The following is a 15496-nucleotide window of genomic DNA, read 5'->3' as shown; positions in this document are numbered from 1 at the left end:
GCAGAATTTCTGTGGTGACAGCAGCACAGACAGCGGTTGGATTTCCTAAGCTGCTGTTTAGTGGGGCAGGCTGTGGCTGTCCAGACCGTTCTGCAGCCCCTTAAACAGGGACAAGAGCCCCTGAATGGCAGCAGGGCCACCGATGGGAAATAAGGGGCTGCAGGAAGCTGTCTTTAATTTTCAGCCATTGCTGGTAGGAGGGAGCAACGTCAAAGGAGTTTTGATACCATTTACGATATTGAACAAATCTGGACATTGTTTAGAAATTTATTAGCAATTTTAAAATAACATCATTCCTTAGATAAAAATGCAATCTTACAGGAATATACATTTGTCCCACACAGAGATGACCCTATAGCTCACTGAGGGCCATTCGCTCTAACTTTCCTCTGTTGATTTTAAAACGTGCGAGAGGGCAAGACGGACTCTGGCACTGATGACAGGCTTACATGACGGTTACAAACTGTACAGCAGTATTTACAAAAGCATTTCTGTGGGTTCATGAAAACTAGATATAAAAGTGTGGAAGGAGGTAAAGAATTGAGACAGGGAAGGGCTTGGGTGGAGGTGCAAGGGAGGGCTGGGAAGGTGGGCAGGGAGCGTAGGGAAGAGTAGGAGAGGAGGTTTATATCTGGACTGATTTATACTTGAGAGAGGTCATTTTACAGCTCTGGGCAATTCAAATGAAGGCAAAACATTTATATTTATCAACATTTATAGCTGATGATCAGAGCAGGAAATGGTGCTCCAGGGCCTGAACTGAAGAGGTGCTGAGGAACCCCATCTTCCCTGAAGTCACTGGGAGACACTGGTATGCAGTACCTGCTGCGCCAGACCCAAACCATGCACAGACAGTACCCCCCAGACCTTAAACCCTTTGGATCCTGCAGTGCTCAGTCCTTGGTGCTGATGTGAATTCAGACTGAGTGAGAGATCAGCTCCTAAATTACACTTTACTCCTGAAACCAGACTAGATTCCAACACTTCTTGCCAGAATTCACCCAAAGTGACTCATCCCTTGCTCTATCAAGTGGCAATTGTTTGGAGGGAGATTCATCATTCAGAATTGATTTTTAAGGCAGTTTTATAAGTATCTCCCCTTTTTTTTGTGTGTGATGCAGCAATGTTTGTCAGAGATATTTACAATGTCACTCCTCCTCCTCCAAAATCTTCCCACATTCAAACTGTTAAGACTAAATAAGCTTGAAACAATCATTTCTATGAGCAATCATAAAGTTGATGATGCTTAGATAGTATTGGCTGCCAGTCTACCTAGGTGCTTGAGATGGGAACAGACTGACTTAGGATGCTTAAAATACTGAAAGCATTTCAGCCTAATTGGGAAAGAGCTAACAGAAAAACACAGGTGTTTAATCACCTGAATGATGATGCCAGCAAATGGTGTCTGAGTTTGTGGTTCTGTCTCAAATAGGAAAAAGCTTTGGAAAGGGGCTATTGGAACGCTGGCAGAAAAATCTGTGTTTGAGTGGAGTGACGCCTGCTCTTGCCTGGGCCTGTCCCAGCTCCCCTGGGCCTGGGATGCAGCCTCTAATCCTGGCCTAAGGAAAGGACCAGGCAGAGCGCTGCCAACTTCAGGCCACAGGAGTGGAGGCAGCGTGCCTGACATGGGGTAGAAAAACAACAGCATGGGAGTGTGGAGACAAGCTCCTGATCCTGCCTAACTAAGCCCTTGGTAATGCTAATGAAGATTCCCTCATTACATCAGTCATTGGTGCTGCTCCTCTCAATTAGCCCTTTAGAAAGGGACTTGATTAAATTGCCTAATTGTCCCCTGCCACCTGAGATCTCTGCCGTCCTCTGGGGCTCTGTGACACCAGCCCTGCCTGGGCCAGAGCTGTGCCTCTCCCCACCAGCTGCGGCAGACCTGGCAGAGGATTCTCTAGGGTATCTCAAATGACAGTGGACACCCACGTTTAGGCAACTGAGTCGAGCCCTGTGCCCCTAAAGAAGGCCTGGTTTTTATGCTCAAGTGTTAAGCTCCCTGTAAGGGGGAGGAGAAGAATGGAGAATTTAACTACAACACTAAAGTTTGTATCAGAAGAGGGTTTTTTTTTTCATTCCAGTGTCATCTTACTGAGTCTTCTGAAAGCAATTGGAGCCCAATCTGTCTTCAGAGCAGGACATATCTCCTGCTGTGCTTCTGCCCTCACCCACCCAACTCAGGGAGCTGTAGCAGCAAGGCCAGAGCGGTTTCAGCTTTCCAGAAACAAAGCAGGAACAGAGATAAAAGCTCCATGGACTGAGATCCCATTGGGAACTTTCTGCATCCCTGGGTTTGCTCACCCAGAGTAAAACTTTAGAAGTTTCACAACATTCAAAAGAAGAAAAAAAGAAACCCTGTGCAGCTATTGGGGATTGCATTTCTTAGACTCATTTGGAGAAGAAAATAAATGGAAGAAAGATGTAATTAAATTTTTCAGGGCCCAATTCTGTTTTCCACATCCTTTGAATCAATACAACCTCCTTGGCCTCTAATGCCCTCATTTTAGCAAGATGGGAATCGAGGCTTCTAAAGGCCTGGAATGTTTTCTTTATATGCACTACAGTTTTCATTATGAGAACTGATAAAATCTCACTGCTACCAGAAACCCCTGACTGGATTCTGCTTCAATATTGTTGTGCTCCAAATTCCCCATTCAGCGTTGCTCTCCCCCACAGTGCCCCTGCTGTGGGGACAGTCACAGCAGGACCATGGATGTATCTCAGGATACTCAGTTCTGTCTCAGTAGGGCTGCTTCACTTCAGCTCCCTGGACCAGTGGGTTGGGGTTTCTCATCTACTCACACAAAGCAAGGCCTCCAACTCCACCTGTGACACAGGTGACCAACCCCACGGGCTCGGGGTGCTGCCACCTCGTCTGGTTGTGTCTGTGTGCAAACGCGCATACATTTCATACAGCAATCTGAAACTCAGGCAGAAAAGACACAGGAGCCTGGCTGAGACCCATACAACTGTTATATTGGCGTCAGTCTAAAGAAAGCAATGATACATTGCTTTGGAAATTATCAAGAAATGTAAAAAATGCATTTGCCCTTTTTTTTTTTGTTGTTGTTGTCATCGTAGTCACTGGGGCAGGGTTGTGAGTCAGAAAACAAAGCAGAAATAGATGCGGTTCTGTACATGGCGCCTCTCTGGCTGTCCCTCCGTGCTGGGCTGGGGTGGGCAGGGCAAGAAAACAGGCGGGACCCCTGCAGTAGCAGCAGCATCTACACACCATCATCGTCCACATGTCCAGCTGAAGAGGCAGGTGATGCACAAAAGGTCTGTGGACAACGAAACTCCAGCTCTGGATCATGAGTTCCACTTGCTTTCCCATCACATCAGCCACACAGAAATAGGGAAGAAAAAAAGAAATGCACCCGATGTGGCTGACCCAGTACTGTCTGGACTAATGAGCAGGAGTGATACAGGGAGGAGGTTTGTTGTTTTATAAGAAATGTCTTTAGTCTGCAGTGTCCTCTCGCGAGTCAGAGATGCTCAGAGGCAAACAGCAGATCATTTTCCCCATTCTTTCCTTCCACGCCACTTCTCAGCCATCGGTTCCTTCAAAGCTTCCATCCACAGCACAGGGATTGTACCCACCATCCACTCCCATACACAGGGAAACACTCCAGGAATTAAACCTGCCCCCTGTTTCCCACTGTCCCCCAGACTCTGCCTCACTCGCAGGAGGCAGCAGCTCTTTGCTCAGGCCTGTCACAATGTGCACATTGGAAGTACCTCAAATGAAAAAAATAGAAAAAAAAGCCACCCTCCCCAGAAAGAGAAGTTTGCACAGCTGGCACCAGCAATTACTAAATTTAACACCTACCCCTCAAACTGCAGAAGTCATTTGCATTCTCTGCTAGCCATACATTTTCCACTCTGCAGCACCTACGGGGTCTTCCAGGAGAGAGCGGGGGTTTCCCTGGCCATAGGCTCTGACCCCCGAGGGAGCAACACCTTTCACCAAGAATGCCTGGGGCACTATCCTTCCTGTCATTTTCCTTCCCATCAAGAAAAATCCTAAAAGATGGGCTGTCAAGCATCCAAAATGTTCTTTGTCACCACTAATTTAGGTAAGCACTGTTTTTCAGGAGTGAAGAGCCCCTGTCTTCCATTGGGAGGGTCAGATGGACTTTGCAGTGAAAGAAAATGAGTTAGGAAGCCCTTACATGGCATTTTCGGGAACAGCCAGGCACGGGCATTCTTCCCTTTCAAGTCCCTTTGGAGCACATCAGCAGCAAACTCACAGGGAGACACATCTGTGCCCATCTCTGTACAGGCACCAGGGATGAAAGGATGAGACTGACCCACACCAGCTGGTCACTTTCTCCAGGGAAGCCTTGAATTGTGACTTTGATGACAGGTGCTTGTACAAATGGATTCATATTTCTCTAGTATTTGTTTTTTTCCAAGGTACCTTGAGCTGATACTGGCCAGTTCAAAAAAGTACAGACAAAAATACTTTGCTATTTCTCCTTTATGCCCCAGAGAATTGAGAAGAAAAACAAGAACGTCACAAAAATAATGTAATCAATGTATGCAGTGAAGGGTGTTCTTGGACATCTGCAGACGCTCAAGATTTGAATCAAAGTTTAGCTCTGAGTCAGATCACACCTCAGAACTGATCTGCAAGTTTGTGAATCATCCTGAGAAGGGAAAAAAACCCAGCAGTAGTCTAGACAAAAACCAGTTGCATAAAATCTAACAATACCTGCCTGTTTTTTCAGCCTCTCTCAGGGTTAGGGCCAACCCTCAGTGTGAGAGTTTCACACCTACAAGTCAGGAATTGTGGCTGGGACATGCTGTGCTGCCAGATGTTTTGTGACTTAGTACCCTCCACTAAAGTCTGGGAAGAGGACTGAGACCATGCATAGGAACACCAGAAAGTCATTTGGCACCTGCATCTTGACCAGCCTGCAGCAATTCTCCTAATAAAGATCCACAGCTCTCTCCCTCTGCTTTCAGCCCAGACCAGGGTTAGGTAACTTTACTTTGCCAACTGTTCTGATTCTTGCATTTCTTATCCCAGGATCCTGCTAAAACTGATTCAGCTATTTAATAAAATAATTTTGAAGCCAGATTCTTTTCCGCCCCGCTCCTTAAATTGCTGGTGCCAGCTGAATGTGTAGGATGGATCTGCCAAATGGGCTTTGGGGGTCTTGCCACCCTTGAGTGGGACAAGACCTTTAGAGGAACTGAGCAAAAGGAAAGAAAACAAAGCCTGAATAAAATGTCCCAGTCTTGGGAAGAAAGATTCTCTACCGATAAAGTCATCGTGCACGTTAAAAGGGAGTGAGGAAGAAGGAAAATGAACACAAGATATGCAAAATCAGTAACGTTCAACCTGTCAGTGGATTGCAGAATAGTTACTTACACCAGGTACACTTTGTTCATCGTACAAATTAAAAAAGGAAAAAAAAAATAAAGTAGTACCCTTTCCCCAACCACACGTAAAAAAGCACTTAAAAGTTCAAAGGTAAAGCTTGGCACATTCCAAATACGAAATGACTCACTTGACATGCAGCAAAATATACAAGAAGTGATTATTTTTTTTTCTTTTTTTTTTTAAACAAACTTAATTCAATTCATTATCTTTGCTTGGCACAATTGCAATTCATTTTAAAAAAATATTTGAAAAATACTGAAACTGACCTGAATTCAAGTATAACGGTTTCTTCAACAGAAACATCATCAATGCAATAAAACATCACACGGAATATATCGAAGCGTAACGTCTTCTGGTTTGTTTTTCTTTTTTTGTTTCCCCCCCACCCCCGTAAATTTTTTTCTTTTTCTATACAGTTTTAATGCCGACACAACTTACAATTTTATTTCAAAATTAATATTATTGCATTGTTTTTGCATATCTTGTGGAACAGAAAATGCAAAGTTACTGATTCCCTTTTCGAAAGCAGAGACAGTGGTTTGTTTTTGCATTCGAATGGCCCCAGATACAGATCTCCTGCAGCTCAAACCAGGACGTGGAGAACTGCTCTTACACGCACGCACGCGCACACACATGCACTCACACTCGCTCCCGTTGCTCCCACACTCACAGATACACCTAGCACTAAAAAGAACCCAAATCAATCACTCAAATGTGCAAGACTATATCAAGTGCATTGCCTACTATCTTTAAATTATAAAACAACAACAACAAAAGGTTTCAGTTGCTAGTAAATAAAATTACAAATCCTCGGTGTACATAATGGTTGGCAAAACTCATCTATCATTATACTTCTACCAAATTCCAATGAAGAAACCACCCCTACCCCAGTTTAAATAATAATACAACATGATCAAACCAATTTAACATCTGCAAAGGTGAAAATAAACCAAAACAAAAAAGGTAGGTGATTACAAAATGCTGTAAACACTCCCTTCTCCCTCAAAATAATAATAATAATAATAATAATAATAAAATAGTCAAAATAAAAACTGCAACATGCTTTCAAGAAAATACCAAACTGCGAAACAAGAAGAACTCTGCACAGGCCTGGCGCCCTCCCCCCCCCCCCGCCATGCCTGCTCTCCCATTGGCTGGCACAGTTGGCGCGCTAGCTCTGATTGGCCAGCAGGAAACCGCCTAAACTCGGATTGGCTGGCGAGTGACCGCCCGAGCTCTGATTGGCCGGCAGGGGCCGCTGCCGGAGTCTCGGCAGGGCTGGGCCGCGCCTTGGGCTTCTCCTGCTTCCTCCTCCCCGTGGCCGTGTGGGAATCCACAGCAGAAGTCTTCCTCTCCTTCCGAATCAAAGGGCCTTGGCTTTATGGAGACGGTGAGGCTCATACAGAACATGTGCAAAATGATTTTTACAAGCAAGGTTGAAAGACACCCGTTTGGCGCAGGGTCCTTTTGGCTAGGGCGATCCACAGGAAGCTGAGGTTCCCCTTCGTGCTCCGGAGGCAGCTGTCGTTCCTTGTGCAGGGACTGAAAAAAAGAGGGAGCTGGCTCTCCTCCTCTTCTTCTTCTCCTCCTCCTCCTCACTCTTCCCTCATGGACACGTGCTGGGGTTATATCCGCTCCTGAAAAGCTTTCTTACACCACCCAACTCTGCGACTCGTCCCAACAGAAATGAATGAAGAACGCTGTTCCGGTTACTCCAGGTCACGAGAACAGTGAGGCACTTCTGAAACAAACCCATTAGGAACATTGAAACAAATAAAAAACCAGCATCGCTTCCAGCCCTGGCAACTACAGGCTGCTGATATAAATCCTGCTGTCCTTGAGCTCCTCCTGACTTATCCTACAATCCGGGTTCTGCACCTCTTCCTCTTCCTCTCCTGCACTGTCCTGCCCTGGGTCCCTGCAGTTAGCAAAAGGCAAGAGGTTGCCATTGGGGCTCTGCTTGCTGTTACCATTGAGAATGTTGTCTGCTGCATTTTCCATCTCTTCTATCGTCATGTCGCAGGCGTCTGCGAGCTCCTGGGTTGTGACCTCAATGAACTTTGGATCTTGAGCAAACTGCATCAGTCCTTCCGAAATCAAGACCTTCAAAAGCAGGTGGGGAACCAGAACACAAAGACACGTGTTAGTACCCTGCAGCGCCAACCCCGCCACACCTCCAACACAACCCTCTTCACTGCTGCGTTTCCTCCTCCCATTCATGCTTCTAAGCCTGGGAGAAGGGCTCTCCTACTCCTGGCCCTGCGGGCAGCAGCGGATCTGCTGCCCTGCTCTTCCAGGGCCAAGTTCCTAGCTGGCCGTGCCTCAGCATCCTCGGTGCCCGTGCGTTCTTACCGCTTCCACCAGGCTGCTGGCGCTGCCGTGGAACTGCCGGCTGCTCCCTGCGCTGGGGCTGGGCACGGTCAGGGACACGGGCCGGGCTCTCCTGGGGCTGCCGCCGCTCTCGGGGTACCGGGAGCCGCAGTGCACGGACGGCAAGCTGCTGTTGAGCTTCTCCGAGGAGTCCGCCCCGTCGAGGCGCAGCGTGGGGATGCTCTGTTGCGGCCAGCCCCGGTTGCAGGGCGTGGCCGGGGGCGTAGCACACAGCCGAGAGAACGCGGTGGGGGAATGGCTTCGCTGCAGCAGGGGACTCAGGCCAGCCACTGCCAGGGCCTGCGGACACAGAGGGACAGCGTGAGTGAGGGCTTGCAGCGCTGGAACAAGGATATAGTGGATATTTTCGCCTCCGAGGAGGGGGAGAGGATGATGCAACTGACTCCATCTTATCAGAAGGCTAATGAATTACTTGATTATACTATGTTAGTCTGTATTATATTACACTCTATTACATTACATCTAAGCTGAATCTGCCAAGCACTCAACTCTGCACACACTGCACTGAATCTCATGACTGTCAGCCCACTGTCCTGACTCACACACACCTGGACCTGACAGGCCGAGGAAACAAAACACCATCACTCTGGGTAAACAATCTCCATATTGCATTCTACTTTGGCACAACACAGGCACAGCAAATAAGATAAGAATTGTTTTTCCTTTCTCTGAGGTTCAGATTTTCTCTGTGAAGAGAAATGTGGCTACACAAGAAGGTGCTGGAGAAACCATCCAGGAAAGGCCTGAAGAGTCTCGAAGCTTGTGAACACAGCTGCCAACTCCTTCAAGGGTTTGGATGTGTGCTGCAAATTCATTTTGCAAGCTTTCCTTTAAATGGTGTGCCCTGTGCTAGTGCCAAGCACTGGATTGGAAATTATCAGAACTGCAGCCCTTTAGCCTGGGAGCCATAGCATTGCCAGGAGGGATGCAGCCCCATTCCCAGGCACTGCCAGGAGGGATGCAGCCCCATTCCCATGGCACTGCCAGGAGGATACAGCCCCATTCCCAGGCAATTCCAAGAGGGATGTCCCATGGCACTGCCAGGAGGGATGCAGCCCCATTCCCATGGCACTGCCAGGAGGGATGCAGCCCCATTCCCAGGCAATGCCAGGAGGGATGCAGCCCCATTGCCATGGCAATGCCAGGAGGATGCAGCCCCATTCCCATGGCACTTCCAGGAGGGATGCAGCCCCATTCCCAGGCAATGCCAGGAGGGATGCAGCCCCATTCCCCACAGTTCTGCCAGAAACACCACCTCCTCTCCAGTGGGGGAGACAGCAAATTATTTTCCCACCACTGACACCACACACAGCACAGGCTTTTATTCCCAGTTGTTGTTTTAAGTGTCTGCTGAGGAACCTGAACAGATACCAGATATGAATTTTAGGCGTGTGTGCAGTTGGCAATAGCTTGAAATCCACCACTGGATTTTAAGGCATCTGCTGTTGGTGGGAGGATCAATATCTGATGATTATACTTTCAGCCATCCAGTCCTTCCTGTAATCATACACACAACCTCTGAGTCATTCAGCCTCCTCTTAAAATGAATTCCTCTTGGTGGACAGGGCTGATCTGATGCCTTGTTGATGGTGACTGCTTCCTTGTTCTATGAGCAAGACTGTCAGAGTCATGAACTCATCTCACAGAGCTCGTGGCTGAGCCATGAAATAAATGCATGGAAACTACAAAAGGGTGTGGACTGTGTTGTGTTCAGCTGGGGCAAGGCTCTGTGTTTAGCCTAAGCTAACTGTGCAGAAAGGCACTGGCAAGCCTCCCTGCTCTTCAATGCCTGCCTGAAAACACTGCCTCAAAGGCATGACTTCCACAAGACTTAAACTTGCCCTTTGGTGATGCTCCTTCCCTCCACTGACCACAGTGGGGCTGAACTGACTAATCTAAATTAGACAGCTCACTTAAAGCTACCTAATGTTCAGTGAAGCTCAGTCCATCTGCCACTGAAATCCTTGGGAACTGATAATTATGTTGTGCTGGTGACTTCAGTGTCAGAAAAAAAGAAATTTTCATTCTGAAAAAAAAAATTAATTCTTAGTCACCTGCAAGTTCACTGAGGTTTTCTCAGTAATTAGATGTCAGACTCCTATCAAATTTCAGTGAGGAAGAAAGCCCTTAAAACTTCTGAATAAGTCATACCCTGCAGGCTCTGATGGCCTCAGCACATCCCTTAAACTGCCAGGACTTCAAGGAGAGACCTGGATCTGTCAGGCAGGACAACAGAACCAATTTTCCAGCTTGTTGGCAGAAACTTACCCAAAATGTTTTATCAAAAATGTAAGGTTCTGAGGAAGCTGAAGGAAGCTCTGTAGGATTGCTTTGAGCTTCAGCTGAACACATTTACATATCATGATGTACAGGTATTCCATGAGAACACCTCTTCAAGCCTCCACAGCAACAGAATCCATTAGGTTTAGCAGAGGCAACTTTTCCACTCTGTGGTCTTATTTTAGGCCCTGTTGTTGGTTAACAATTTACAAACAGGAACATTGCTGAGTGTTGTCAGCTGGCAGCCAGATGCTTCTTTCAGGGTAGCCCTTCAGCCTGGCTGAGTGACACTTGTGTGGGCAGAGCCCCATCCCTCCAGGTTTTGGGCTGAATGGTGGGATGGGGAAGGGTGAAGAGGTTTGGGGGGAGGTGATTCTGTCAGCTGTGTGTGTTGGGAGGGCTGGAAGGCCTGTGTTCCCTCTGGCTAGCCTGCCGTGGGAAGGCAGGAAGTCTCAGGAGGGCTGTTGATGCTGTGGTGAATGTGAGAATCTGTTTCCTGACCAACCCTCCCTGCTCCAACTTGTTTTCTGTGTCCCTGCCACAGCTGTAACTCTCTGCAGACCACTGCTTTCTGGAGCTCAAGAATTAAAGGATAACTCTCTGGAAGTGGAGGTGAGAAAAGCCAGGGAGCCTCAAGCCCACCCCTCTCTCACTCCTCCCGTTCTTGCTGTGTGGCATTTTCTGCCCTTGTGGCAGCCTAAAGAAGCAGCAGGGCCATTCTATCCTGCCTGGGGGGACTGCACAGAGCAGGATGCCACACCTGCAAGGCTGGCACTGCCATCTGCACCTGTTTCTTTTATGGGTGACAAAAAGAGGCATCATCAAACCAGAAGACACAGCTCTCCTTTGGAGCCTGACAGCTGGCTGATCAGCCAGGTAGTGTTCAGGCATACATTGGCCAGGCTGCTGAACACAGTTACAAAGGGCTTTAGAAGCTGATTGATGACATGTAATCAGTTTGTGTTTCAAAATGGTTAATTACACTTACTGGTTACCTTTACTTAATATTAAAGTAGACTGTGCACACTTTATTCATGTGCATACTGCCATCAAAGCCAGTGTAATTGCACTGCAGCATGCAGTTTGGGTAGTTATTTTTATCTTTTTGCTAGTATTTTATTTTATTCTTTCATGAGCATCAGGCAATGATAACTGTGGCTGACTCCAAGGGACTTATTCCTGTAGCATTCTGGGAATGATAAAAATCCTGATTGCTAAAACCTGGGCCTTTGGTATGGGTGAGACTCTATCTCAAATGTTTTTTAAACAGTGGGTTGGGATGCTCTGGGGGGCACTGCAGGTGGTAGGGGCCATGTCTGGTTATTAACACTCACCTGATGATGGACCAGATGCAAAGGCAGGACTGTCTTCTGTGAGACATCCACACCCTGGTTTTTCTGTCTTTTCAAACACTCTAAGTGAAAAGATGCTCTTCGACCTGAAACAGCAACACACACAACGTGCCCATCACTCATAGCACACTACAGGAAATCTGTTTGCAGTTTCTTTTAGTGCAGTCCCACTGGACACACAGCAAAGACACATAAGCTTCAGGCTCTTCCCCTCAACACTGAGCCCTTTCCAAAACAAATGTATTTACAGAAAGCACTCAGGCATCACAAACCAATCAACTCCACCTTCCAAGCAAGCTGCAAGGTGGGATTGCTGCAAGGTAGATTCTGAACACTTTTTTTTCCTGAACACTTTTCTCCTTTAAAACACGTGCAGCTGATTTCCCTCCCAGGCAGTGGCAGTGCTCTCAGACCTGTGTGGCTGAGGCAGAGCCCTCAGCAGGATGTGACAGCTGAGACTCTGGTGCTGGGCAGGCAGGGACATTGTGCTGCTCAGGTGACACTGGCACCCTGCTTGCATGTGATCTGTGTCCCTCAGCTGCCAGACACACCACACTTTGTGAGACTGTGTCTAGAGCAAGGTCAAGTGCAACTGAATCCATCAGTGGGGAATTTACTGGTGAATGGAAGGTGACTTAGACAGAAATGAAGCATTTTTGGAATTTGGAAGGAAGGGAAGAGAGAAAAAAACATTTTAGAGGGAGCTCACAGTTGTTTACTCGCTATAAAAATGTTAATTATATATTATATAATATATAATTAAAGTTTTATATATAATATATTTAATATAATTACATTAAACTTCTCTAACTGTGAGAAAGGTACTCCCAATGAGGAATTTAAAACTACTGAAAAGTATGTTTATGATCAAGTGCTTTACTTCTGAAAAATGGCACGTAAATTCAGTATTAAAGATTCATGGCACACTAAAATATTTTGTGGTCTTCTTCATTTTGTTGACATTTTTCTAAAGAAGTAAAGAAAATGAGAATTCTGAAAATAGTAAGTATCTATAATATTGAATTGCTGAGAAAAAAGCCCCTTCAGGGTTGGAGAAAATATGTTATAACCCAGACAATGAATGTTACAATGCAGGTTAAAAGTATTTCCCCTTTTAGAGAAAAAACCCAACTACTAAAATGAGTATGACATCAGTATATAAATATTGACTAGAATGTAGTTAGTGAAGCATTGTATCAAGGGCTGACTGCCTTACAGATAGATATAGAAATTGTCATAGCCTAATATTTTAAAATTTGAAATAAAGTAAATGTTGTTAGAATGGTGAAGCACCCCGAAGGATTTCAGTGAAGACTCAGTAGCCTCACTTTAAACACGGCACTACCAGTCTGTCACTGTTATTCTGTAAAAATGTATTTATACACACAATTCTTTTTAGTGTCTCCCTTCAATGCCGTTTTCCACCACACCAATACTCAGAAAAAGGCTGAAAAATGCTATACCTAAGAGTTCATTTTGTCACTCTTGATACTTTCATAAAACCTTGTGATTCGTGGGTTTCATCTCCCAGTGAAGCACTTGAAAATCTCCAGGTACAATTAGAGCAGAAGGCAAATGCATGTTGTATTAACTTAATCTGACATTCAGTGTGCTCCTGGCAGCAGCCAAAGGAGACAATCTCTCATTTCTCCTTGCTGAATACACACAGAGCAGAACTCTGTAGGCTCAAGGCTCACCTATTCAGTGACTCCCTGGTGATTGCTTGGTGAGCCTACAGCTCTCAAATAAACTGTCCTAATTCACAGGCAGGCTTGGTCAAACAGATCCCAGGGACTGTCCAAACAGCCACAGGTTCATCTGCTGAAGCCAGCAGAGACATGTGCCTGATCAGGATTGTCTGCACACGCTGGGATTCCTGCTCTCACGGGCTGCATGCAGCAAACAGCAGCACCAGTGCCCACCCAGGCTGGGATTCCTTCAGGGACATGTGGGAACTCCATCAAGGTGGAGGAAGCACAGCCCAGCCCTGCTGGGAGCTTACCTAGAGCTGAGGAGCACAGGAACCCCTTCTTGGGAGAGTGCCGGGTGTCCTCTCCTTTGCTGTGCTCTGGTGGAGTGAGTTGTCTGTTTTCATCATCTTGGTATGCAAGCCTGGGCAGGAGAGCAGAGGCATTTAGGAAAGGAATGATGATATTGGGCAGAAAAAGCCCCTCTTCCAGCAAGGAAGCCAGGGAGGTCATGCTAGCAAAGGGATGCAAGGCAAGCTAGCTTCAAACTATTACTGGTCCAGAAACAGCAACAAGAGACCACGAGACAGAGAACTCTAAAAACAAGCTCTGGGAACATCAGGAGGTAGAATTGAATGTGGGGGGCAGCCCTGAAGATATCTCATTCAGAGAAAGAAAACCCTAGGTGAAAAATAACCTTCTTAATGTTACTTCTAGGTCTGAACTGCATTTTTAAGATAAATTATTTTCTCATATTTGAGTTGTCTAAAATTTTCTGACCTTCTCCCATAAATTGAAATTTCTGTAGAAAAATGTCACCTCTTCCCACCTTTCCCCCTTAATTAAAGAACCACCCAAACACCTTGACTAAAGCTGCAAAGCTCACATTTCGGTAGAGAGCAGACTTGGTTCACTACAGTACTCAATGTCTTCATTCAAATTTTCATCATAAGTCTCATCCTGAGACACTTCCTCTTGGCAAACAATTGCCAGCTGGCTGTCTCTGGAACTGGAGCTAATGAGCAAAAAAGACAAGTCAAGATATGGAGATGGTAAAGACAACCTGTTACAAAGACAAGAATGACAGGCTCCATCTGTCCCAGTTTATTATAATGCTGAAGAGCCTTCATAGGAAAATCAACGATTGAACAGAGCTGCAGAGTTCACAAATACAAGGCAACAATCTTTGTCTGTGTCCTCTTTCTTAAACTGCAAATGTATTTTGTCCTTTGTGACTACCTGCACTCTGTGAATGTGCACATCACACTGATCATTTCCAGTGATACACCTCACTGAACTCACAGTAAAATCTGAGATGGGCTCTCATGAATAAGCTTTTTCTCTTGTTGGAAAAGACTTGGTTATGGATTTCAGAGAAGCCTCCTGGACACTCATAGTAACCTTCTCATCTCTGTGATGTGTGGCCTTTGCTTCCCAAATCCCTCAGTCTGCATCAGCTCTGCCCTCTGCCTCCTGGTCATGTTCTCATCCTTGCTGGCTCTTCCACCTTTTGTCCCTTTTTTAACTGCAGAGTGCTTCTACTGAATTCAGCAGCATCTGTTCAAAGCCTCAGGTGTGCCAGTCCTTAATTCCCTCCTTGCCTCCTCACTGTCCCCCTGTTTCACATTTCAGCAGTCATATTTCACTTAATTTGGATTTTGCTTTTTCTGAGGAGTAAAGTAAAATCTGGAGGTAGCTTGAATCCTTGAGGTATGAACATGGAGGTAGTGGAAACTATTTCAGTTTCTTATTACCATTTGCAGAAGAGAGCAAGGTGGCATTTTTTTAAAATCTTTTAGGTTCTGGAGGGGCAACATTATCTTGTCATGTGGTTAAAGCAAAAACCATTGGGAGAAATGTGGGTATGCATTGTGTGAAAGAGCCTGTAGGACAGTGCTGCAGTGACTCTCCTCTGAAATGGGAGCAAGTAAAACTGCTGAGGTGCAGAGGGGAACAAAATCAGTACCTGGCATGTCCTCCTGTTCAACTGTCTGTGTTTAGCCAAACCCATACAGAATTTTTGCATGAACATGCCAGGCTGTACGTCACTGTGTTGTGATCAGAGGATGTATAAATGTGTGAGCCCAGCTAGAATCTCTAAAAACCCCCAAATCTAGAAAATAGCTAGAACATGGACTGCTACTTGTCCTGAGTGGTGAATATTTTCTGGAGCTGTCATGGTGCTCAGTATCTCTATACCAGCCCTACTGACACCAGAAAGGAGAGGTCATATTCAGCATTAGTGGGAATTTGGAGTTTGAACAGGATGAAGACAGTGGGTCTTACAGCCAGGCAGCATGGGAGGGGTATGGAGAACACGTACCGTGCCAGTGTCTCGTAGTAATGTGTCCTAATGCACGGAACGTGCCCAGGGAAGCAAGGAGAGAAAAGAA

At 46.1% G+C, this 15496-nt stretch overlaps 1 protein-coding gene across 1 annotated transcript in view; it reads right to left on the bottom strand.

Annotated features, from left to right (window-relative positions):
- Window positions 1-253: 253 nt before the first annotated feature.
- LOC102031898 (voltage-dependent L-type calcium channel subunit alpha-1C-like) overlaps window positions 254-15496 on the bottom strand; it is a 389144-nt gene continuing 373901 nt past the window's right edge. The window contains 6 exon segments of the mRNA XM_031060510.1: window positions 254-7495; window positions 7745-8062; window positions 11398-11501; window positions 13418-13527; window positions 13990-14118; window positions 15427-15453. Of these exon segments, the coding sequence (XP_030916370.1) occupies window positions 7199-7495; window positions 7745-8062; window positions 11398-11501; window positions 13418-13527; window positions 13990-14118; window positions 15427-15453 (985 nt within the window). The 3' untranslated portion in view covers window positions 254-7198.

The sequence above is a fragment of the Geospiza fortis genome, unplaced genomic scaffold, assembly GCF_000277835.1.
Source record: "Geospiza fortis unplaced genomic scaffold, GeoFor_1.0 scaffold13, whole genome shotgun sequence".
Classification (NCBI taxonomy): Eukaryota; Metazoa; Chordata; class Aves; order Passeriformes; family Thraupidae; genus Geospiza; species Geospiza fortis.
The sequence above is the reverse complement of the archived record's forward strand: the minus strand, read 5'-3'. Positions and strand labels throughout refer to the sequence as shown.